Source organism: Pogona vitticeps, chromosome 3, assembly GCF_051106095.1.
Source record: "Pogona vitticeps strain Pit_001003342236 chromosome 3, PviZW2.1, whole genome shotgun sequence".
In the NCBI taxonomy this organism is placed as follows: Eukaryota; Metazoa; Chordata; class Lepidosauria; order Squamata; family Agamidae; genus Pogona; species Pogona vitticeps.
The window spans coordinates 119,520,104-119,544,090 of record NC_135785.1 but is presented as its reverse complement, the minus strand read 5'-3'; the positions used below and the strand labels follow the sequence as shown (position 1 = coordinate 119,544,090).

The window sequence follows — 23,987 nt, the reverse complement described above, 5'->3', positions numbered from 1 at the left end:
GAAGCCATTTTGTGGAGCTGCTGATCAGCTGTAAAAATCGTTGTCTTACGAAGCATCGGTCCCGAAAAAAAAAGTCTTGCAAAGCATGGACCGAAACGTCGTCCAGCGGAAATCGCCAATAGGAAACACTGTTTTGCAAAGCGCAATGGCGATCGCAAAACCTCATTGTCATGTGGATTCGTCGTTTTGTGGAGTAATCATTTTGTGAGGTACCACTGTACAGTACATACAAGGATTCATACAAAATTATAGTGAATATTAGTTAAAAATTCAGGGCAGGAATCGGATCAGTTAACGAAAGTTTATCCCAGATAAAACTTGTTAGGCTTTGAAAGGTGCCAAGACTGTAATTTGATTTTAAAAAATATTCCACCCCCAGACACAAAAAATGAATAAGCTACTGTATAGTTTTGTTGTCTTAACTTTTAGAGGTGCATTACCACAGGTTAAGAAGTCAGAGTAAGATTTTTTAGTGCATACCAAATCACATGATTGGTGTGTGATAGGCAATTCCTACGCCAGCTACTTAACTTACGGCTGACAGTTAAATTGCTTGTGCTATATTGGCAGACATAACTAAAGAATTCCAGCCCATGTTTTCTACAATTGAAATACAGAAGATGCAAGTACCACACCATTCAAGAAAGAAAACATAACTTTTCAGAATAAGACCAACATATTGAGGGGTCATTAAATCTGAAAAAACAATATTAGAATCTTCAAAAGTTAGGTAATAAGCAGTTTACTTCTAAGCAAAAATCTATTTGCATTGTCTTAAGACTTTCCAGTTCATGGTGATCCTAATGCATTTACTTAGAAGTAAGTTATTTCTGATCCTTTCAGTGTCCTTTCTGGGAATGTATGCAGTGTGAGAAGCCATATAATTAAGTAATAGACACTTTAAAGTAAACTAAGAAATTTTTCCCAAAGATGGGCAAAAGGGACAGTTGCTACAAAGAATCATAGAATCATGGAATAACAAAGTTGGAAGGGGCTTATAGGGCCATCAAGTCAAACTGCCTGCTCAATGTAGGGTCCAAATCAAAGTGTATCTGACAGATGGCTGTCTAACTTTCTCTTGAATTTATTATTTACTATTTGTTTATTTAAAATATTTTTACCCCACCTTTCTCCTTAAAAAGAACCCAAGGCAGCTTACATCTTTAAAATTTAATCTAAAAATAGTAAGTATAGAGATACTAAAATGGATCAAACAAATACCACTCTAAAAATAGTAAACAACAGCAATACCAAGAACATATTGAAATCACTAAGGCACAACCATCCATTTGAAAACTCCACTGAGGCAGCCCATCACTTGCCTGAAGAGAAAGGTCTTGCCTGCTTGTGGAAGAACAGCAAAGATGAGGTCTGGAAAGGCCTCATGTGGGAGGGAGTTCCAAAGTCTTGGAGCAGCAACAGAGAAGGTCCTCTACTGTGTCCCCACCAAACGTACCTATGAGAATGGTGGGACTGAGAGAAATGCCGTGCCTGATGATCTGCACACCTAAGCAGGTTTATAATGGGAGTCGTGTTCCTTGAGATAGCTTGGACCTAAACTGTTTAATACTTTATAGTTTAGAACCAGCACTTTGAATTGTGCCTGGAAACAAATCAGGGGAGTAATGTGATCCCTGTAACCAGCTCTAGTCAGCAATGTGGCTGTCACATTTTAGATCTGCTGAAGTTTCCTGATCCTTTCCATAGGCAGCCCCAAGTAGAGCGTGTTACAATAATCCAACTAAGGCATGTGTCATTGTGGCCAGATCAGACCTCTCCGGGAACGGACACAGCAGGTGCACTCCTGGCCATAGCCGAAACCTGGACATCCAGGTTGAGAGACATATCCAGGAACACCTATGTTGCGTACCTGTGATTTCAGAGGGAGATGCCAAGATTTAACTGAAAGTGAATTTGCATACAAAGCATATGCTCTGAATATATGACCCTCCAGATATTGCTGAAGCACAACTCCCATCGGCCCTAGCCAACATGTTCCGTTAAGAAGGATTATCAGAATTATGTTCTGACAATGTCTGGAAGCTCGAACATTTTGCATCCCTAATACAATAGGTATTTGGTGGGGTCAGTGGAAAAGGCATCATGAACAGAGTCAGTTCATCATCATTGGTAGAAGAGTTACCCATGCCTTCCACCAAATCTTTTTGCATTACGCAGGCAGTAATCCACCAGTGCAGTGTTGAATGGAACTAAAAATGAAAATTTATATTTTATATTCTTTTTGTTTTAAGATGGCAGCCAAAAGTACAACAACTGATTGATCAACTTGATAAGAAATTAGATAAAAATGTTGTTACAACATCTTTAAAAACAACTGAACCAAAGGAATTTAACTTGACAATCCCTGATCCACGACCTGTACTGATTCCTGAAGTAATTCCACAGCAAGGGAAAATAAAATCTGTGAGTGCTATCTGTTGTTCTTTTGTTTTACAATTTGTTTTATCTGCTTTGTTGAAAGAATTTAAAATAGTTTAAAGTATGTGCAACAGGAAACGTCCATTGTTGAATCAAGCTTTTTGTATTAAATATTGAAGATGAGTCTTGTTTACAAACACTTTATTGGTGTCTTGATCAACTTTTATAACAAAGATACAAACTATTCTGTAAAAGAAAAATCATTATACATCAAAGCTTGCTACTAGATAATCTTTAGCTTGGGAGTATAAAAAGTGTCAATATGTCCCAGTGTTTGGTCCACTGGGGATAGGCTGGTTACTTCCTTTTGCCAGTGATGAGATAATGTAAGTGCAGCATGAACTAGCCTGGCCCCAGAGCGTTCCTACTTGTACCTTTTTGGCTCCCTGTCATGAGCTACTGTTTTTTGGGGTATGAGTAGGATTGCTCCATTCTCATTTGATTCCAGCATGTGTAGTTGCTGGGACTGAAATAAAGTGGGTGGCTGTTTATCCCTTTGTCTATCTCTTGCTTCTTAACAATCTTCAGAATTGAAAACTTGTCTCTTCTTTGATAGACTGGTGATAGGAAAGTTTGCATTTCTTTTTAATGGTTGCTAAAGCCCCATTAGCGCTGTTATAAGTTGGTTCTGATTTGATGGCACAACAATAAATGTATCAGCAGTGCTTTGAAAGCATTTTTTTAAAGCCTTGTCAAAGCCTTGTTGATGCATTGTCAGTTAGCAATCATTAAAGAAATGGATAACTTTGTCTCCCTTTCTCTCCAGAGGAGAGTCCAAGTGGACGTTTTATGTCTTTCGAGATCATTAAGAGACAAGATTGTTAAGAGGTTTCTCCAAAATGACAGCCAGCCAAGCACTTAACAATCTTGAGAATTCTTTTCCTATAAATGGGAATAGTCTTTTATTATAAAGGGAAAGAAGATCTTGATCAAGCTAAACAGAGTTGCTACAAGTGCTGTGTAGTTTTCATGTGGATGCAAGGATTGCATCATGTATCTCTGTGCAACTTTGAGCAAACCTCTTTAGCCTAATCTAATTTGGCCATCTAGCCAAGCCCTCAGTTACCATTCTCAGCCTGCATGTTAGGAAGAAGGTAATGAAAGGGCCTGAGAGGATAAGCTGGTTTGAAAAACAGTTAGTAGTTTCCCACCTATGTTTTTTGTGGAAAGCTGAAGATAGTCACCACTTCACACGGAATCTTGACCATACAAAATGGAGTCCCTATCCTCTAAAAGGTTACACCACTCTTACTTAATCATAAAGAGTTGCATGTGCTGACTTGGTGGGGCTATTCTTATGATTTTGTTAACCTTTTTTTTCTTAAAGTCCTTTCTTTCAGAATATTCTTTCATCTAAGGTCTCTTAAATTATTGTCTTCGTGCGTTTAGGTTCCTGCAAACACTTATAAACTTCCTAGAGTGAAGCAGCATCTGGAAGAAATGAAGCTGAAGAATCATCAGAAAGCACAGGCAAGTTCAGTATCTTATAATTATACTAGTAGTTTGAATTATTTGCTGGTCCAAAATAATGTGCTGAGGAGGATTCTTATGCCTTCCATACTTGATGCATAGCTCTTCAGATCTTTTTCTTAGTCTGTCAGAGCAGTATACTGTAAGTACTTAGCATCCATCAAATCACTTTTGACAGGTGCCCTGCCCCTTTGACGGGTGGCGTTTCAGCAACCGCTGTGGAGTTTCAGCCCCAGGATCCAACCCTTTTCTAGCCGAACCCCTCCAACCGCTCCCCATTGGCCTACAGGGCCGCTGGGGGTGACATGTCACTTCAGGAGCCAATCCTGACGCTGCACTCTGGTCACGGGGGACCCCGGTGTCTAGGACCCCCTCCTATAGGTCCATGGTGACCTCACCAACCCCCTATGTCACCCTAAAGCCCCACCCACCTTGGGGGAGGGCCCTGGGTTGATTTTTGACCCCTCAAAGGGGTGAGGCACCTGTCAAAAATCATTTTTTATATATGCTAGGTGTTTATACTACTTGCCAGGTCTCTAATGCCAGATCACACTTTTACAACACTTTCCCACATTACCAGAGGAAGCCCAGGAGGTAGTAGTCAAGTAACTAGACATCTTTGGTTCACAGGAAACTTCAGGTTAATAAAACAAATAGTAGATTATTAGATCACTTCTGAAGGCAAGCCTAGTTCACTTATGGTTTACTTCCATAAGTCCTGATGGCCACTAGCTTAGATAGCTTTTATAAGTCATTAACACAAATTTATAGAGGATAGGTTTATGTATAGCTATGTATTACCATCAAGTTCATGATAATATATAACTATACATTCCGAGTGTGGTGTAGTGCTTTTATTCTATTTATTTTAATTAGCATACAATTTATCTGTTTTAAATTATTATGTTTTAAATTATTATTTGTTTTAAATTATTATTATGTTTTTAATGCTGTTATTTTTAATGTTGTGAGTTGCCTGGGGTTTCCTTATCAGCCGAAAGGCAGCCTATAAATTAAGGAAAATAAAATAAAATAAATAGAGGATTCGAATCCCCACTTGGCCATGGAAACTCTCTGGGGACTGGAATTGGTAAAACCACTCCTTAAATACCTCACTTACCTTGAAAGCCCTGTTGGGGTTGCTATAAGTTGGTTTCTGACTTGGAAATGCAGTACACACACAGAGAGTATATTACTATCAAGTTCACAAGCAATAGACTTTTGTATATCAAGTAGAAAAAGGGAAAATGTGAAGGGGTACATATTGGAATGAAATTAGGGAGCTAGAATTCTGAACAGGAGCACTTGATTTGAACAGTGCTCCTAAGGTAGGTTCTACAACCCCTATGCCATGAATGGTAGCAAACCCTTAAAGAGAATGAGAGGCAGGGGGACGGGCAGGAGGAGGAGGTAAGTGTGTGCCACATTGCAGTGTGTGCGCACATTACAGCCTGGATTGGGCAACAGCAACTGCAGGTAACAGGACGTGGGGGTCAGAAGAGGAGGTAAATGCACATGTGGGCTGAGGTATGTGCATGCACACTATGGGCTGGATGGTAATTGTGGTGACTGGATAACTCTGGACACTGGCTCTGTCAATATGGTTGTCCTACTGCACTTAATCGCCCCAGAGGGAGACCACAGCTGCGATACAAGGACATCTGCAAGTGGGATCTGAAGGCCTTAGGAATGGACCTCGACAGAGGGGAAACCTTGACATCTGAGCATTCAGCCTGGAGGCAGGTGGTGCATCATGGCCTCTCCCATCTTGAGGAGACATTGGTCCAGCAGGCTGAGGCAAAAAGGCAGTCCCAAAACCAGCAAAATCAGGGAGCTGGACAGGGGACAGATTTGTCTCCAGTGTGGAAGGGATTGTCACTCTTGAATTGGCCTTCTCAGCCACACTAGATGCTGTCCTAAGACCTCTGTTCAGAGCACATTAACATCGTCTTTTCAGAAAGGAAGGAAAAAAGCATAAATATCTGGAAATGTACATTTCTTAACATTTTTAATTATTGTGTTATAGTATGATAATTAATATTTATGTGCTAACTTTAGAAGCTGCTGCTGGAAGCAAATACTAGCCAGTTCAGATGTGCAGCCCCAAAGATTGATTGTGAAGGCCATGTAAGTAAAACAAGTGTAAATAAACAAATACAGTATTTGCGAAGGCTTTCACGACCGGGATCTACTGGTTGTTGTGGGTTTTTCGGGCTCTCTGGCCGTGTTCTGAAGGTTGTTCTTCCTAACGTTTCGCCAGTCTCCGTGGCCGGCATCTTCAGAGGACAGCACAAAGGACAGCACAGATGCACAGAGTGCTGTCCTCTGAAGATGCTGGCCACAGAAACTGGTGAAATGTTAGCAAGAACAACCTTCAGAACACGGCCAGAGAACCCGAAAAACTCACAACAGCCAAATACAGTATTGTTTATTTTAAAGAACCAGATTGTATCTAGTTCTTGGATTTGAAAAGTCATTGTATTGTTGCTATAATACCAAAAAAGTAATTTTTTTACTGGTTTCTAAACTGCGTAACTGGTATAATGTCATGCACAACACAATGCTACCCACTAAACTCAAAAGTAAACCTCATTGTATTTATGGGCTTTTATTTGTAGAGAAGTGTGTGCATGAGACTGCAGTTTATGGTCTGAGCTGTGATGAGAAGGTTATAATATCGTTTACCATGACAAACTCATTAGGTGGCCATTCTTCTCTCATTCTTAATCTGTAATACCAACCTATGACATAGGATTGTTGTAAGGATTACTGAGATAAAGTACATGAAGGTCTGTTGTTTGCGTATTGCACGGTGAGCTGCGTTTGGAATTTCCACTTACTATATTTTAGCTCACAACAGGTGGCTAGCAAGCATGCCATCATAATATTTGTAATTTAAGGACATTGTGTGGATTTGGGTCTCACTCTAGGTTGCTTCCTGTGCTCCTCAGCAAAATATGAGGTATGTCCATGCTTCAAAACCACACCTTTATCACATATTGGGGGGGGGGGGGCGGTGTTCCAACACAACCTCCACACGTGCATCTTCTTCAAAACAGTTTTTTTTTCTTGTATGCATTCGTGTTTCCCAGTGATAAACCTAACTGCCAAACAAAACTTTTCACTTTCTCTGGCTCTTATAAATTTGGAAGCAAGTTGAATGTAACTAGTACAGAAGACTGAGTTTACCTATGAATGCACAGCTTGCATTTTACCCCTAGGTTTGGGGGTCTACGTAATGCATAAGAGGCTTAGGTATTTCCACAGCATAATTATTCATTACTATGGTACACAAGTACATTCTAACATCTGAAGAGCAACGGGGCACACTGCCTCAGCTCCAAACCTTGCACTTAAGAGAAAGGAATTTCCTGCGCAGTAAAACTCTTCCAATGCTATATGCTACAGTTGATGTCACAATATTATAACACACTGAAGGACATTCTTAATAGTAATAGTAAGTCGTTTGCTGCTCATAATTTCCTATAACAAAATTGGTGTAAAAGTACTAGGGGATTTTGCCGGGCTGGCATAACCCACAGTTTCTCAACCAGAGTCCTACTTTCTGCAATAATGCCTGAAATTCTCTTGTGTAAGTTATGTCAGGTAAGGCAGATGACATCATTAGCTGTGAGGAATACAGTAAAAACATTTCTAATTTCCTCCCTAAGGTCTTGGGGCATCTGTGGAATCTCTTTCACCATCAGGAAGCCGCTGAGGGCTGTGGAATGGGAGAATGAATTAATTACTGAAAATTGCCATTGCCATCATCACTTTACTAGTGGCAGTGGTTGTCAGTAATTAAAGTCTTTCCCCTCCCATTCTACAGATGTTGCCCCTGTATAACTTCTCACCTCTAGTATTTAGTACTCTAAGGAAACAAACTGGTGGCAGCAGCCATTGGGTTGAACTGCTGGCTGCTATCGCTGCCCAAGCAAACACTCTTGATATTAGCACTGGGAAACATGCTGCTCAAAGACTCACAGGAAACCAGCATTGACAGGAAGTCTTACAGGAACAGCACTGTAGCAACACCAAAGGGCAATAATGAAGAGGACAATGAAGAGGAGCTGCTGAGATAATCATGGCTCGCCATACCCCATAAGACTGCCACACTAGTCGTATCCTCTCTTTCAGTAATCCCAATTCTTTAGCCCAAGAAACATACAAGGACAGGCAACTGGATAAATTTCTTAAATACATGAAGTGAGTGACCATCTCTCATTGCACTCTGGGGCCAACAGAAACTTCACTGACACTGTCTTCACACAGTTGAAACAGTAAAAAAACATTTTGCATAGCAACAGCTACTGGCAACCAAGGCCAGTATCTTGCTTAGAGTGAGTGAGTGAGTGAGTGAGTGAGTGAGTGAGTGATTTATTTATTTATTTATTTATTTATTTAGAATATTTTTTGCCCCACCTTTCTCCTTAAAAAGGGCTCATCATTGAAAGACAGTATTTAAAGCTGAAAACAGAGTACACAAAAGTGGCTTACATCATTTAAAGATAATATTTAAAGCTAAGAACAATGAGTATAAAGAGGCAACTTACATTATTAAAATACATTAAAAGACTGCAGAGCATAATGCTTTGCCAGTGTAACCTACCCTGCATGGCTCACTGTGTGACAGGAAATGCCAACTGTGACTTTTTAATTTGCAGCAGTTGTGTGATAGGAAATGTCTGCATTGACTTAAGTTGTGGCAATTTGCTGTTGAACGTTATGCTGGTGGACTTACAGCAGTATAAATACGAAATGGGATTTCAGCTTTTTAATTAATATGTAAACTGACTTGATTGCTCTATGAGAAAATGGTATGCTGTTGTGTGAAATTAAATTCATTATCACTGTATTCTATCATTCCTTCACTGCATTCATTTTGGTTGATCTTATTATGTACTTGCTTTTAAAAAATCAAACAAGCATCTACAGTGGACTATCGATTTATGGAATTAATTTGTATTGGAACTGTGGCTGCAGAGGACACCGGGGACAGGAGACAAGAGGGTAGCGGGGGCTGCTTTGCATTTCCCGCCCTTTCCCCCGCCTTTCGTAGGTCAAAGCTCCGGCTGCAAGTCGAAGTAAAATTTTGCGGCTGGAGCTTTTCATACCTCAAAAATTCCATAAGTAGGGACCTTCGTAAGTCGAGGGTCCACTGTATTATTTCTTCAGTTCAACTTTTAACTTTATGCATCATCTTAACTTTGAGGAGCTGTAGTCGCTTCATACAATCAAATCCTGTAATTATGTGATTGCCTAACCTACATAATTATATAGGATTCATATTTATCTTTTATAAAAACTATGTTTCTTGTATGATTTAGATTGCAGAGGAGATTCCAGATCGTGTGAAGAGATTTCGGGCACAGAGGATCAAAGTAAAGGTGAGATACTAGAGATTATCAAATGTAAGAGTTGCAGATTTAGATTTGATATAAATATAACAAAGCAAATGATACTGCATTTGAAAGGGAGGCAGCTTTTTAAATGAATATGGAACACTTTACAAGCATTTCTGAGATACTTTGTAGACACTTGTGGCAATAAGGCACCTCGTTTGCTTGTAATCTATAACTGTGACATAACAGGCTAAATCCCATTATTAATCCCATTAAGAGTAGATTCAGTGAATCGAATGTAGACTCACTGACCCACTCAAAAATGCAAGGAGCAAGGGAAGGTTTGCCACTGTCTCCAGGAAGTCCAGGAAACTCAGGTAAATGGAAGTTAGTCAGGCAAAGTCAGAGAAATTGACCAGAAGTCAGGAAAAGTCAGAGAAATTGTGTTTAAGATATACTCGCATAGTGAATTTTATTACATGCTGCTGCTAGAGAATGAAGTTTTTTTGCGGAAGTTGGTATACAGAAATAGCAGAATACAAGCACAACTTAATGATCCGTTTCTACAAAGGTTTCAAAACAGAAACCTTTGACATATCTTCTGTACAAAAAGCTTAATGAGCTAAACAGGAAACTGAGTCATTATATCAAATCAGAAAATATACAAAAAAGTATCTTATGGTTCCCAGTTGTTAATCATGGGCACAAAATTGTCTGACAACTTGATTGACAGAAGCAAGATTGGTGACATTGGTTTTGTAACAAAGAAGCTAAGTTTAACTTAGGATGTGGAAACATGGTAGTAGCTGTTATTGAAAAGTTGGTTGGCAGAGGTCCTTTGAAGTTCAGCTTGTTTTATGGTCTGTTGGCATTAGATCCTGCTATTGCTATATAAAAGCCAAATCTTGGAGTCTCCAAAAATCTGTACAGTGGTGCCTCGCATAGCGATCGCTCCGTTTTACAGCGAAATCGCTTAGCGGCACTGTTTTTGCGATCACAAAAGCAATCACTTTGCGATGGTCCCTATGGGTGAATTTCGCTTTGTGATGATTGCAGGGAAGCGATCATCGCAAAGCCCCCATTTTTGGCCAGCTGATTGGCGGTTTCAAATGGCCACTGGGTAAACAAAATGGCCACCCGCTGTTTTCAGGCACGGATTCCTTGCTTTAGAGGCACCGAAAATGGCGGCGCTATGGAGGATCTTCACTTAAAGGTGAGTTTTAAGCCCATAGGAACGCATTAATCACGTTTTAATGCATTTCTATGGGCTTTTAATTTTCGCTTAGCGGTGTTATGACTTAGCAGCGATTTTTTTGGAACGAATTAACATCGCTAAGCAAGGCACCACTGTATTTGTAGCTCTAAATGCAGCAAATTTAATCTAAAGCACAATAGTAGAAAAATCACAGCAGCAATACACTGCTTTACCTAAGCAGCTCACAATGAGTTTAAGGCTAACTTTCAAACTTCTGTGGCAGAACAAGATGATGAAGTTGGACTGGGTAAACTTTACAGAAGTATTTTTTGTGGCCAACAAGAGTCTCTTAGATGTGTGGAAAGTGTCAAAGTGTGTCTTACCCTGTCTCCTGGTAAAACTTACGTTGAAAGTGGATTTTCCATTAGAAAGTCAGTATTAACAGGGAACTTGCACAAGGAAACTATTATCTGCCAATGTCAAGTTCATGATGCTGTCCTGGATTCTGGGAAACTTGAATCTTTTGTAATTGATAGGAGCCTTTTGCAGTCAGCCAGGAATGTTCATGCAACAAGAAGAAACTCAGGAAGAAATAATTTAAAGGAGACAGTAAACACCTTGAAAATGTTTAAGAAAAAGAAATAATGAGAGAAGAAGCCAAAGCTGAAGGAGAAACAGTTGATCAGAAACTTTAAAAGTTGCAAAACAAAAAGGGGAAATGGGAGAAGTGACAGTTTTCTACTTAAAAGACAAAAGACAAAGACTTTTGTCTACTTAAAACTTTATTTAAAAAACAATATTTATGTTCTAACTTTTATTGATTGATTTTTTTTCTGTTTCCAAAACTATGTGTTTCATAATGTGGCTTCATTTAGTATTTTGGATAGGACATTTACTGAGATTTATTTTCATATTTTTTTGTGTACCTTTAAAATAAGAACAAAAATGCTATGTCATATGTTACTGTTCAGAGATTACTTGAATTGACATTTCTACCTTGGTATAATTTTAGTGTAATTTCAAAACATGTTTCTGTAGATAATAATGTTTAAAGAAGCTCATATTAAATATTTTACCTTAACAAATATTTTACACTTGCGTGGTTTTAGAGTGAACGTTTTCTGTGAAAACTTTCTAGAGAAAAGTCTGAAGGTTTTTAGAAGTTTTAATCTCTCTACAAAGTATTGAAAAAAATTAAAGATGCCTGATTTTAAAATATAGCAGTTGATGAGCAAGCAGTATGATATAATAAAGATCAGTTGAGGATTAAAAAAAATTACCTCTACAATTTTGTAACATGGCTTTTTATATTTAACTTGTTTTAAATATTTTTAAATTTGCTTTAAAATCATTTTTCTGTAAATGCTTATGCAATTTCTTGACAGACCAATAACGCACCCGTTAAATTAAATGCAGCAGCGATCCTCAGAGAAGGTGTCCTTTACCAAAGAAAAGTGGAAGAAGAGCTCAATAGGTACTTGTCTGATTGCTTAGAAATAAACTATAATTTTGATTCATGATGTAACTGTTTTGCATGTTGGTCATTCACATGAGCTCTGCACCTGCTTCCTTGCTGCTAAGTCAGGGCCCTCTTCTGATCTTATTTCAATTTTTTGTTCTTCAGAACAGCATTGAGACCATTCTCTAATTTTTGCTATCATTGATCTTTATACCCTTTGCTATGCATTATTTCTCTAAAATAAATTGTGTATACTCTGGTTTCTCTTCAGATTGTATACATTTTGGTTGTTTAGTCTTCTTATTTTCGTCTCTGCCTGGGAAACCCTGAAATGGGCCACTATCAGAATTGATTTGAAGGCACATGATGATGATGATGATGATGATGATGATGATGATGATGATGATGATGATGATGATGATGATGATGATTTATTGCTTGAATTAGATATTCAAGTGTGTCTGGGGAGAGAGAGCTGTAAGTTAGAACTGATCATTTGGGGTGAGGAGGATTCATTCTTCTGTCCTCAGCAAGTGTGACAGTTTCTGGAGAGGAATGTCTGTCACGTTTACACATGGAGAGGGAAGAGTAAAGCCGGACCTACCCACCTACTGCACTCCCATTAAAGGTTTCCCCTCCCCTCTTACATTAAGTTTTGTTTAAGACCCAGGTGAAGTGCTAATCAGACATTTAAGATTATGTGTAATTTGGCTCTGACACCATACCAGTGGTACAGTTCTGTATTGTACAAATTATCCTGTTTTTTCTTTCTTTATAGAACTGAACGTCTTCTGCGAGGAGCTCAGGATCCATCTGAATTTCTGGAATGGCAAAAGCAAATGCAAAAGAAAGATTTGGACCAACAGTTAACAGCAGAGGTGTGCAGACGGTTGCAAGGAAAACTAAGCTACAAGGAGGCTATTCTAGCGCAACAGAATCTTATTCAGGAAAAGAAGAAAATGGCTGTACAGTTGAGAAAGCAGGTACTATATTATAATACTGTTCAGATTTTATTTGGGGAGGCTTCCTATGTTTGGACAACTTGGTTGCAAAAAGGACAAAAACATAGAAGGGAGTTCCTGAATAGTATAGAAATTCTGGAGATATGCGGCAGAAACATAGTTTTTAAATAAACTACTTTTCCTCTTAAGAGAAAGAACAGGCCTTAAGATTATGCTTATATACTGGTCTTATGGTGCGGTAGAATATACATGACACTTGCTCTCAGCTGTCAGAGTTGGAAACTAGCTGGACAAAAGTAAATGGACCCTTTTACTCCTTCAGCCTAGAATGGTAGAATTGCAGATCTGGAAGGAACAACAAGAGTCATCAAATCCAACTCCTGGCATAGTACAAAATCCATGTCTGAGCAACAGCATTTCTGACAGATGGCCATCCAATCTTTGTTTAGAAATCTTCTATGGAGAAAGGTCTACCTCCTCCTGAGGTAGTCCATTCCATTGTTAAACTGGTCTTACTATCTTTCTGATCTCTGTTTAGAAACTCGTTTCATGTAATTTGAATTCATTATTTTGATTCTTACTCTCTGGAGTTGAAGAAGACACAAGCCTGACCAATCCTTCATATGACAGCCCTCCAAATATTGCAACCCCCTAACCTATTCCTCATAGGGTTTGGCTTCCAGACTACTTAGCATCTTGCCCACCTTCATCAGCACACATTCCAACTTGTCAATACCTTTCTTAAACTGTGATAACCAGAACTGGCCACAGTATTCCAGGTGAAGTCTGACCAAAGCAGAATAAGGTTGTACTATTACTTCCCTTGATCTGAACACTGTGATTCTTTTGATGTAGCTTCAAATTGCACTAGTGTTTGTTTTGTTTTGTTCTGTTGTTCACAGTGTACCAAGATATGTAGGTCCTTTTCCCATGTAGTAATGCCAAGCCAAGGGCCATCCTTCCTATATTTGGACATCTGACTTTGTTCTGGTTGAGGGGAGAAAGGAAGTCAGCTTGTTTGGGTTAGTCCAACCTCTTTTGCAGTTGAAAGCAGAATCTAAACTTCTTTCTGGGAGAATTTTGACCTGTTTTACTTCCTGCCTTCGTTTGGAAAGACTGAGCTCTGCATGGCCAACTCCAAAACCAACACAGCTAGAACAGGAAGAGTGTCACTCAGCAGAGTGGGTGGTCCATAAATAGAATCCCTGATCTTGTAGACTGTGGAACAGGGCTCCTGGTGGAGGTAATGGAATCCCAAAAGGTCACTGCAACTGGAACTCTGCCTCCTCACCCTTCCAGGATTTTTGTGCTGCTGCGAGAGACTACCCCCACATTTCATCCAGATACATCTCTGTAAGGTAGTGTATTCATCCAGGACCAACTCTTGAATGTTTACTGCGCCATCTTTCTCTAAACTGCCATATAACAGCAGCATTTGCAACCTGCTGACTGAGAGATCTTCTGTAGTCCTTCCCTCTGATCAGAAAGGTCATCAGAAAAATAATAGATGAGATGGCCCAGGTCCTGCTGATCACCCTCAAATAAGCAAGAGATTTAATGAGGCTGTTGACGCAAGAGCCTCTCCCACTACTGAACAGAAGAGATTTGCTTCAACCAGGCTTAATCTGCTACCAGAACCCTGCCTTTCTAAAGCTAGCTGCCTGAAAATTGAGCAGAGTCTTCTAGCAAGGCAGGGTTAGTCTAAATGAGTGGTCATCTTCTTCTTAGTCTCCAGGTGGGCATCCATAAAAAATACATCTGTGCCTGGACCTGGTTGGAACTCCTGCCATAGCCCATGAAATGGAAGAATAATTGGGGGTAGACAGAACCCCTCTTTAATTATCTGTTCTAGAACTTTTATGCTATTGATGTCAAGCTGAAAAGTAGTTGCCTGGATCCGCTTCCATTTTTGAAGACAGAGACAACATTGCCCTTTTAAATCTCCTCCCATATGAAAGCTTTGTATGCAGAAAACATAATTTCTTTAAATGGCCCCCACTTTTCCTTTTCATAAGAATTGTTTTTATCGTGCTTTCAGTATCTCATCTCCAAGAAACACCTATCTGTTGTGAACTCCATTCTTTTTGACTACTTCTGACCATAGGATTTCACCAAATATTTCCTTAAACCTAATTAAATAAACTTTCCTAGATTCCAGAATGTGCACTGTACTCACCTCAGCTCTCTGTTCATCAGTATAACAAATCCAAAGAGGATATGGTAACTTTTACTCAAAGGTACCACTTCTTCTTTGTGGCCTCTGTGAATGCACACAAATGGGTTAGACTGTGCCTGTGCAGGACTCCTCGGAATATTCTAGAGCTTAAAAACATGTGATTAGTAGGACGTTCCCTTGTGGCATGCATGCTCCACCCACCCATAATACCTCAATTCCTTTTAGCCGCCACTGATTTCGGACTCCTTAGCGACTATCAGAGCAATTCCTATTCTGATTATTCAGTTTTTTGATCACGGACTGTTTCATGTTTTACAATTTTGGATCACGGACTTCATTATTAATCTTATGGTATACGATCTTTGGACTGTTTAACGTTTACAGCTTTGGATATCAGACGTTTCCCTGTGAGTTATTTTAGTTCTTTTCCCCCCAATTTCTTATCCTTTTTAATGGCCTCTTCGGGTCCATTCAAGAGGTGTGGATCCTGTGCCAATAAGATACCATTCACCGATGGCCATGATCGCTGTTTGTTCTGTCTAGGAGAGAGACATTAAACCTACCCCTGTACGGAGTGTAAGAAATTAACTAAACTGGCTCTCAAGCTTCGGCTGCAATGACTTAGGTCTTACCTAAATCTGTTAAGTAAGACCTAAGCTAGAGGATCTCAGGAAAAATCCCTGAGACCCTCTAGTCCCACAGCTAGCCCGGCAATAGAAGCTACTGTTGCTCCTGTATCCTGATCTGAGCCCTCTGTTCAGTCAGCCCCGACTACTCCTTCTCTGAAGACTTCCTCCAAGGCATCCAGACCTAAGACGTCTTCGGTATCGACATTGACCTCAGTGTCAAAATTGCCTTCAGTCTCTGCCAGGTATCACTCTCCTAAGAAGAGGAAGGATGGAGGTAAACAAAAGAAGACTAAACGGGTGTCTAAGTCTATTCAACCCCGTGAATCTCCAGCTGTTCACATTTCCCTCCCACTCCGGATCTTGGAGGAGTTGTCAAGGGACATCCCAGACCTAGATTCTCTTTCAGAAGCTGGAGAGTCAGGACCGCCTCCACAAGCTTGAGCATGTACCCATCTCATGGCCATTCTGAGGCTGACATCATCTCCATCCCGGCCTCAGCCCATTCTAGCCCCATCTCGATCGTAATCCAGCTATCCAACTTGGAGGCATCGTCTCCTCAGTCTCCTCCATTAAAGCGATCGGCAAAACGTCGCCACATCTCTCCAGCTCATCAATATGCAAAGTATAGAGAAGTGATTCTTGTCTCTCATCCATTCCGATGCCATTCGGTGTTGGAATATGATGAACTGATCTATGCGGAGTTGGATCACCATACAGATCAGCGTCGATATAGCTTGGATGAACTTGAACCTCATTACATCGAGGTTTAATATGGGTGTCCTAAACATGTTCACTATGCTTATGCCTCTCCTGACTCTTCTCAGTCACCCTCACCGCTACCTCCTCAGTGTCGGCATCGACAGTACTACCAGTTTGACCCGGTACCACCAATACCGAGGAAGCATGCTTCTAAACACAACTTGCCTCAATCTGATGCCCTTCGAGAACCAGTTCTGTCAAAGTGCCTATGCACATCTCCGCACCGACGGCCTCGGCATTGCAGCCGGGCTCTACCTCTCATAGGTCCCGCTCAGCTCACCATACTTCGACCTCAACACCGCAAGTTTCCACTCAGCACATATGTCTTGGGCTTGTTACCGTTCTCCTTCTCCATCTCTCTTGATCTCTAGATGTTCCTGTATCTCAACTGTTTCTGAGCAGGAGCAGGATCCCCCTTCTGAGGTTTTCAGGGAGTCACTGTCAAACTTACCAACACCAATTCTTCATTGTGGTCTCTGTGAATGCACACTAATGGGTTAAGTCTGTGCCTGCGTAGAGGTCTCGGAATATGCTAGAGCTGAAAAACTTCACCAGGAGCGCCTCTGCCTCCGCCGCCCATTTGGTCCACCCGTCCTAGCGATTACCTCAGTTCCTTTTCTTCTGCTGCTGTGGTCTCACCTCTAGAGCTTTGGTTGGAAGATTTGGTTCATTCCAATGAGAGAAAAAGAAGATCGTTATCGTTAAATCATTTGTACCTTTTTCATCCTATCCCCTTGTTGATTATCATTTTAAAAAGTCAATCGTTAGTTATTAGCCCCCCCTTCATTCATGTTTCCCCTTCCTGCCTTTTATGGCCCCAAAGGGCCCCTTCAAAAAGTGCATTTCTTGCACAAACAAGCTGCCTGTCTCCGACTGACACAATTCCTGTTTATTTTGCCTTGGAGAATCCCATCAACCTTCTGGCTGCCCCTACTGTAAGAATTTTACCAAGCAAGCTATTAAGCTTCGGCAGCAACGGCTTAGATCATTTTGTGGGAACAATCACTTAAACCACCAGGCAAAATGGAGAGCTCCCAAGCTCCTCCATTACCTGCTTTTTCAGCTACAGACTCACTGTTGAAATCTCCAAAGGAGAAGAGCAAACCGCCTAAGTCTAAGTTTTCTGTTTCCATGACACATTCCACCCCGTCATCTAAATCGGTACCAAAATCTACCAAACCTAAGAAATCCAAGAAACCGGCAGTAGAAATGCAAACTTCGGTACGGCCCCCATTGGTATAGACTAACCCTACCATCGAGATCGATACCAACGATCATCGAGATCAATACCATTCTGCCGCCTTCGGGGCAACCATCTTCACCTCTATTAATTGGATCTCCATCCTTGGCAGACACCTCGGCTGAGGTGACTGCCTTGCAATACTCGGCCTGCTCGAGCCCCAAATCTTTGGCTGGCTCTGTATCGGTGTGTGAATCCGGATTGATGGTTGTTACCGATCCAGCAGTTAAGAAGAAGAAAAAGGCCAAACTTCATCACACCGACCATACTGTCCGATACGATACTGCCCCTTACCAGCCTTCGTATCAGTCGGGGCTGAGGGTATCGAAGGGCTCAAGGACTTACAAACATCGGCCCAAGCACGTCACCCTCTTTGAGCCTCCGATGTTCTTTGAGCCATACTGTTCCATCATTATCTTCAGCACTGGCAACTTGGGATGGAACAGTATTTTAACTCTTGCATGCAGTATGCGTATCGGTACCCATCCGATTCTTCTGCTTCATCCTAGGTACCAGTCGGATCACTCTGAGGAAACGTCTGATACCAACAGCCTTCCCGCCCCGATACCGACACTACATACCGGGCAATGTAAACAACATACTATGGCGAAGTTATCTCAACCGGTACCAAAGAAGCAGAAGAAATCCAAGAACTTGGTACCGGATCGATCCCAGGACCGAGCCGCTCCAGCCTCTACCTCATCTAGAGACTGAACTGCCACAGCTCCATCCTCATCCCGGGACCGAGCTGCTTTGGTATGGGCCACAACAATTTATACGGGGCCATCGCCTGATACGGGTCATACCACAAAATGTCATAAGAAAACATCAGACAGCACTTCTCTACCTGTACTGCAAAAGCATGCCGGAAAGCTGCCCAAACGTCGGCGAGTTGAGTACGCTCCAGATACGTCTGATTCTTCATCCTCACAATCATCTGACTCTGAGTCTTCAGACTCTTCATCTCTGTTTGAGTCTCCACCTAATCTCGCTACTCCAGACTTGGATGTCACATATGCCAATTCTCCCTGTCCTGCCGAGGACTTTGTTTCATACTCCTAAAAGGTACAGCACATCGTAAAGGCTTTGGACCTCGATGTCCAACAACCCGCCCAATCAGAGTCCAACAAATTTTATCAGGACACTGACGAGGACCAAGCGCCACGGGTTTATTCCATCTTTATTGAAACTGGTCAAACAATCATGGAACAAGCCCTCTTCAGTACCTCAAATGTCTAGAAGAGTGGAGAACCTTTACAAGACACACGGTACTGACACAGAATTTTTGTCTAAGTATCCACCGCCCAACTCAGTTATCATAGATGCTACTCAATCAAGATCTCGAGATCAGTCCAACGTAACCACCAATGATAAGGAGGGCAGGAAGCTGGACATAATTGGCTGGAGAATGTACTCACTAGCCTCTTTCACCCTCCATGCTTCAAACTATCTAGCAGCTATGGGGGTTTACCACAAATCTCTTTGGAATAGGGCACTTCCATCCCTACAGGCAGCTCCAGCAGAGCTCAAGCCTAGTGGCCTTTCCTTCCATCAGGAGGCCATGGCCTTTGCCCACCAAGAAAGGATCACTGCTTGCCACACCACCGAAGCAGCATCAAAACATATGGTCAGCGCAGTTGCATTACAGAGGCACGCATGGCTACACTCAGCAAACATCTCTTGAGTATTCCAAGATGCACATAGAGGACCTACCTTTTGATGGCGCCGGCCTCCTTGATAGCAAAACAGATGACATTTTGGAAAATCTGCAAAAAATGAGGAAAATAGCTTGCTCCTATAATGTTCAACTATACTACAGACAACGCCACCAATGGCGACGTCAATATCAATACCCTTTCCAACAATAGAAACCATTTACAGATAAGCAATACTTACCACAGCAGCCTTCTTCCTACCAGCATTGATAACACAGCCAATGTCAGCGCCCTCGCCAATCCGCTAGGCATTCTGACAAGAAAAACAAGCAGGATCTTTGAGTCTTTGGCTCCTCTACTTCCCACCCTGTCCTCCTCTGCTATCACCTGTCTTGCGCAGCATTTTCATGCATGGGCTCATATTACCACAGATACTTGGGTGCTATCAATCATAGCAAGAGGGTATGCAATAGAATTTCTATCAATTCCGCCTCCCTGAATTATCCTTACTCATCCTTCCACCACTCTCAAATCAGAAATTTTATCACTACTTTCCAAAGACGCCATATCAACCGTTACCCCAGATTCATCCGACCCGGGTTTCTTCTGCAGATACTTCCTCATTCCAAAAAGAGACAATTCCCTGCATCCCATCCTAGATCTTCAGGACCTCAACTATTTCATTATTCAACGTTTTTGGATGGTCATTCTAGAACGCATCCTCCCCTTACTACAACAGGGGGATTGGTTTTCAGTCATCAACTTGAGCGATGCGTATTTCCACATAACCATCAGGCACGATCATCACAAATTTCTATGCTTCTCACTCGGATGTGCTACGTACCAATTCAATGCCCTACTATTCAACTTGTCCACAGCTCCCAGGGTGTTCATGAAGTGCATGGCTCCTGTAGCAGCACATCTTCGCACACTCGGAATCTCGGTGTTCCCCTACATTGATGATTGGTGGTTGGTAGCTCACTCCCAAGCCCAGGTATTCAAGGACATTGCACTTACTTTGTCTCTTCTATCCAACCCTGGCCTCAAGGTAAATCACAATAAATCAGTACTTACTCCCTCTCAAAGGGTAGACTACATAGCTGCAGTGCCCAATTCTCATCATGCCAGAGCATTCCTTCCCTGGAATCCTGCACTCAAAATACACCTCCTGGTGGATCATTTTTGAGCGAAGGCATATGTGACTGCCCACCAAGCACAACGGCTTCTAGGCCTCATGGCTTCTACTACTTCAGTCATCCAGCACACGAGACTAAAAATCTGTTCACTATAGGCTTGGTACCTAATGAAAGAGGATGAGGCATATACATATCACAGCCTCTTACATTTCCCATAGCCTTCAACGTCGTGGTAAGGATCAATCTCATATTCGTCATCTCGACGTCAACAACGATCCCGCTTTCGTTTGACCTCAACATATATGGGGTCTTCATAGCCCGATTTGATTTGACATTGAGATGAACGGGACAATAGAACAACCTCTCAACAGGAGGAATGGTGTTGATCCGGAGAGATCTGCTTACTCTTTGATGCCCTCTTGTGAGGTGGAAAATTCTGCACCAAAGACTCAGAGTTTGACAGATGTATAATCATTGCCCACCTGGTGGAAACAGGCTGAAATGGGACCTTCACATTCATGCGACAAGGTCACTACAAGAAAGACGTTTCCATATCAACAATCTGGAGTTATTAGCCGTTTTCAAGTCATTCCGTGCTTTCTTACCAATCATTGCTGGCACTGCAGTCCAAGTGACCACGGACAACACTACAGCGCTATATTATGTGAACAAACAGGGACGTACAAATTCACTCTCACTCCTCTATCTTGCTGTCCAGTTCTGGGAGTGGTGCCTGGACCATCACATTTTTCCTATGGCAGTACACATTGCTACACAGGATAATACTTGGGCAGACCATCTGAGCAGATGATCCTCCCAGATGCACGAGTGGTCTCTAGATCAGGACGTTTTTCTACAAATTGGCGATATAGATGCGTTCATTACGGAAACGAACAGAAAGTGCACCAGATTTTTTCAAGGGCAGGAATCGGCCTGGGATCCCTAGGGGACACCCTCATGTTACCTTGGACCACCCACCTCCTCTTCCTCTTTTCTCCAAAACCACTCCTCCTCCGAACTATTGTCAAATCAAGAGAGGACCAAAATAATGCAATCCTGATTGCCCTGTACTGGCCGAGACAACCGTGGTTCACAATGTTGACCTCGATGATGTCCCAATCAATGTGTCTACCTTGTCTTCTTCACCTCCTCACACAACACCGAGGGCAAACCTTCCATCCTGACCTCCCAGTCACTACATCTGACAGCCTGGAGAATCATACCTTGATAAACACTATCCTCTCTCATTCCAGGAAACCCGCTACTAACCATCTCTATTCCTGCAAATGGTTGGCCTTTCAGAAGTTTGCGAAGGAGCATGGTCTTCCAACACCACCAACTACTCTCAAAGTGGTATTGCTCTTCCTCATTTATTTGATCATCAGTTATCCTTATCCACACTGAAGGTATATATGTCAGCTATCGCGGCACACCAACTCCAAGACTCAGAGGCTACATTATTATTTTGGCATCCTACGTTGAAGAGATTCTCTCCAGGGGTTGCCCACCTTAACCCTCCAAGACCATCCCCTACGCCTCAATGGTCACTACATACTGTACTGCGGCATCTGTCTTTTCCTCCATTTAAACCTCTCACCAACGCAACAGAGCACCTACTGTCATTTAAGGTCCTCTTTCTGATAGCTATCACCTCTGCCCATAGAGTGTCAGAGTTGGCAGCTCTCCATGTTGATCCTCCGTTTCTACAATTCCACTCTGATAAGGTCAACCTTTATCCGAACATTTCTTTCCTCCCTAAAGTAGCTACTGACTTTCATGTTCGTCAGCTGATCATCCTGCCTAGTTTCTTTCCTGAACCGACCACAGGTGCTAAGAGATCTCTCCACCTTTGGATGTGAGGCATGTGCTTGCTTTCTGTATTAAAAGGACTGCTTCCTTTGGGAAGTCCAAGCACTTATTTATCTCTCCTCACCTGCCTCACAGAAGAGTGCGAATTTCTCCTTAAACCATATCAAGATGGATTGTGCAGACTATTTGTTTATCTTACCAACTTGCCAGGAAGCCTATTCCAGACAATATCAAGGCTCATTCCACCAGGGAGTTAACAACATCTACGGCCTTCCTCAGAGGTGTTCCAGTCCAGGATATCTGCAGGGCTGCCACCTGGTCAACTCCATCTACCTTTGCATCCCATTATCATCTAGACATGTGTGCTAAGGCGGATGCAAGTTTTGGACATGCTGTTCTTTCTTCAGCCTTGCCATGATGTCCCTCCACCTGTAAGGTAAGCTTGTTAGTCACTGATTCACAGAGACCATAAAGAAGAAATAGAGGTTACTTACCTGTAACTCTAGTTCTTTGAGTGGTCGTCTGTGAATTCACATTTCCTGCCCATCCTCCCCTCTGTCCGTCTGTCTGTCTCTTTGAACAGCAGTGGCATTGGGGAATTGAGGTAATTGCTAAGACAGTTGCAGACCACGTGGGCTGCGGGGGGAGGGGGAGGCAGTCCTAGCAAACTTTTTCAGCTCTAGAATATTCTGAGACCTCTGTGCAGGTGCAGACTTAACCCATTAGTGTGAATTCACAGATGACCACTGGAAGAACCAGAGTTACAGGTAAGTAATCTCTCTCTTTTTCCACCTCATTCATCACTTCTTTACTGTTCTGAGGACTAAATCCAAGCTAGTCAGTCCCTTTGACAATTCTTCTACCATCTGGAAGCTGAAGTTGTCAACAAAACAAAAGATAAATTCCTGAGATGGTACATTTCTGACAGATGTGAATTTCCAATTGAGTATCATGATAGCTGAGTTCTTCCATGTATGCTATCCTTTTTTATGTCACTATTTCCCTCTCCATTAGCCTTCCATGCTCAAATTAGTGAATCTCTTTGCAAATGTACATGTTCCTCAACCAGAGTTGCAGGTAAGTGACCTCTCTTTTTCCTTTCCTATGTTATTTTGTTTTGTTGAATAAAAAGGAGAATCTGTGTATTGTGTTAATCTTTATTAACTGGTAATTTTGTCTGGAGCTCAGAAAGCAGAAATGAGTCATCAGTGTATGGAAAGACACCTGCAGGACATGAAGGAGAAGGAAAAAATGGTGCAGCAGGTGGCAGAAGTACATAAAAATATGAAGCAAGCACGAACAAAGCTCCAAAAATGCAAACGCCAAATAGGTATCAAGTAGTCATCTGTTATGTATATGTTCTGCAAAAACTAATTTTCTTCTGATTTTCTTATTGTAAAGCAGTTAGGGAATGTTGTTAAAGAGGGGGAGAGAAAGGAAGAGAGTGAATATTTAAGCTTGTGCCTATACTTTGAGATTCTGTGGGACAGTTTTTATATTTGCAAAGGATCTCCCCTGAAAGTCAGGTATGGCCATCAGGAAATTATGTGGTATGTGGGGTGAATTCCTTACTAGCCTGAAACTAAGACTCAGGAAGCCATTTTTCTCCCTTCTTGTACTTAAGTGAACAAAGAAGTGAGAAGAAAAGTTTTTCATGTAATGAAAACTTACCTTATTTTTAACTATAAACCTGGAACAGAATATGGTTTATCCTGG

The 23,987-nt window shown here is 41.6% G+C and overlaps 1 protein-coding gene across 2 annotated transcripts in view; it reads left to right on the top strand.

Annotated features, from left to right (window-relative positions):
• The window catches only part of CFAP99 (cilia and flagella associated protein 99), a 49,479-nt gene that overhangs the window by 13,119 nt on the left and 12,373 nt on the right, over window positions 1–23,987 (top strand). For both annotated transcript variants that reach the window (XM_078390653.1, XM_072994839.2), the window contains 7 exons: window positions 2,253–2,424; window positions 3,829–3,909; window positions 5,968–6,036; window positions 9,237–9,296; window positions 11,832–11,920; window positions 12,684–12,888; window positions 23,460–23,601. In XM_078390653.1, coding sequence (XP_078246779.1) covers window positions 2,253–2,424; window positions 3,829–3,909; window positions 5,968–6,036; window positions 9,237–9,296; window positions 11,832–11,920; window positions 12,684–12,888; window positions 23,460–23,601 — 818 coding nt within the window. The remainder of the gene's footprint in view (window positions 1–2,252; window positions 2,425–3,828; window positions 3,910–5,967; window positions 6,037–9,236; window positions 9,297–11,831; window positions 11,921–12,683; window positions 12,889–23,459; window positions 23,602–23,987) is intronic.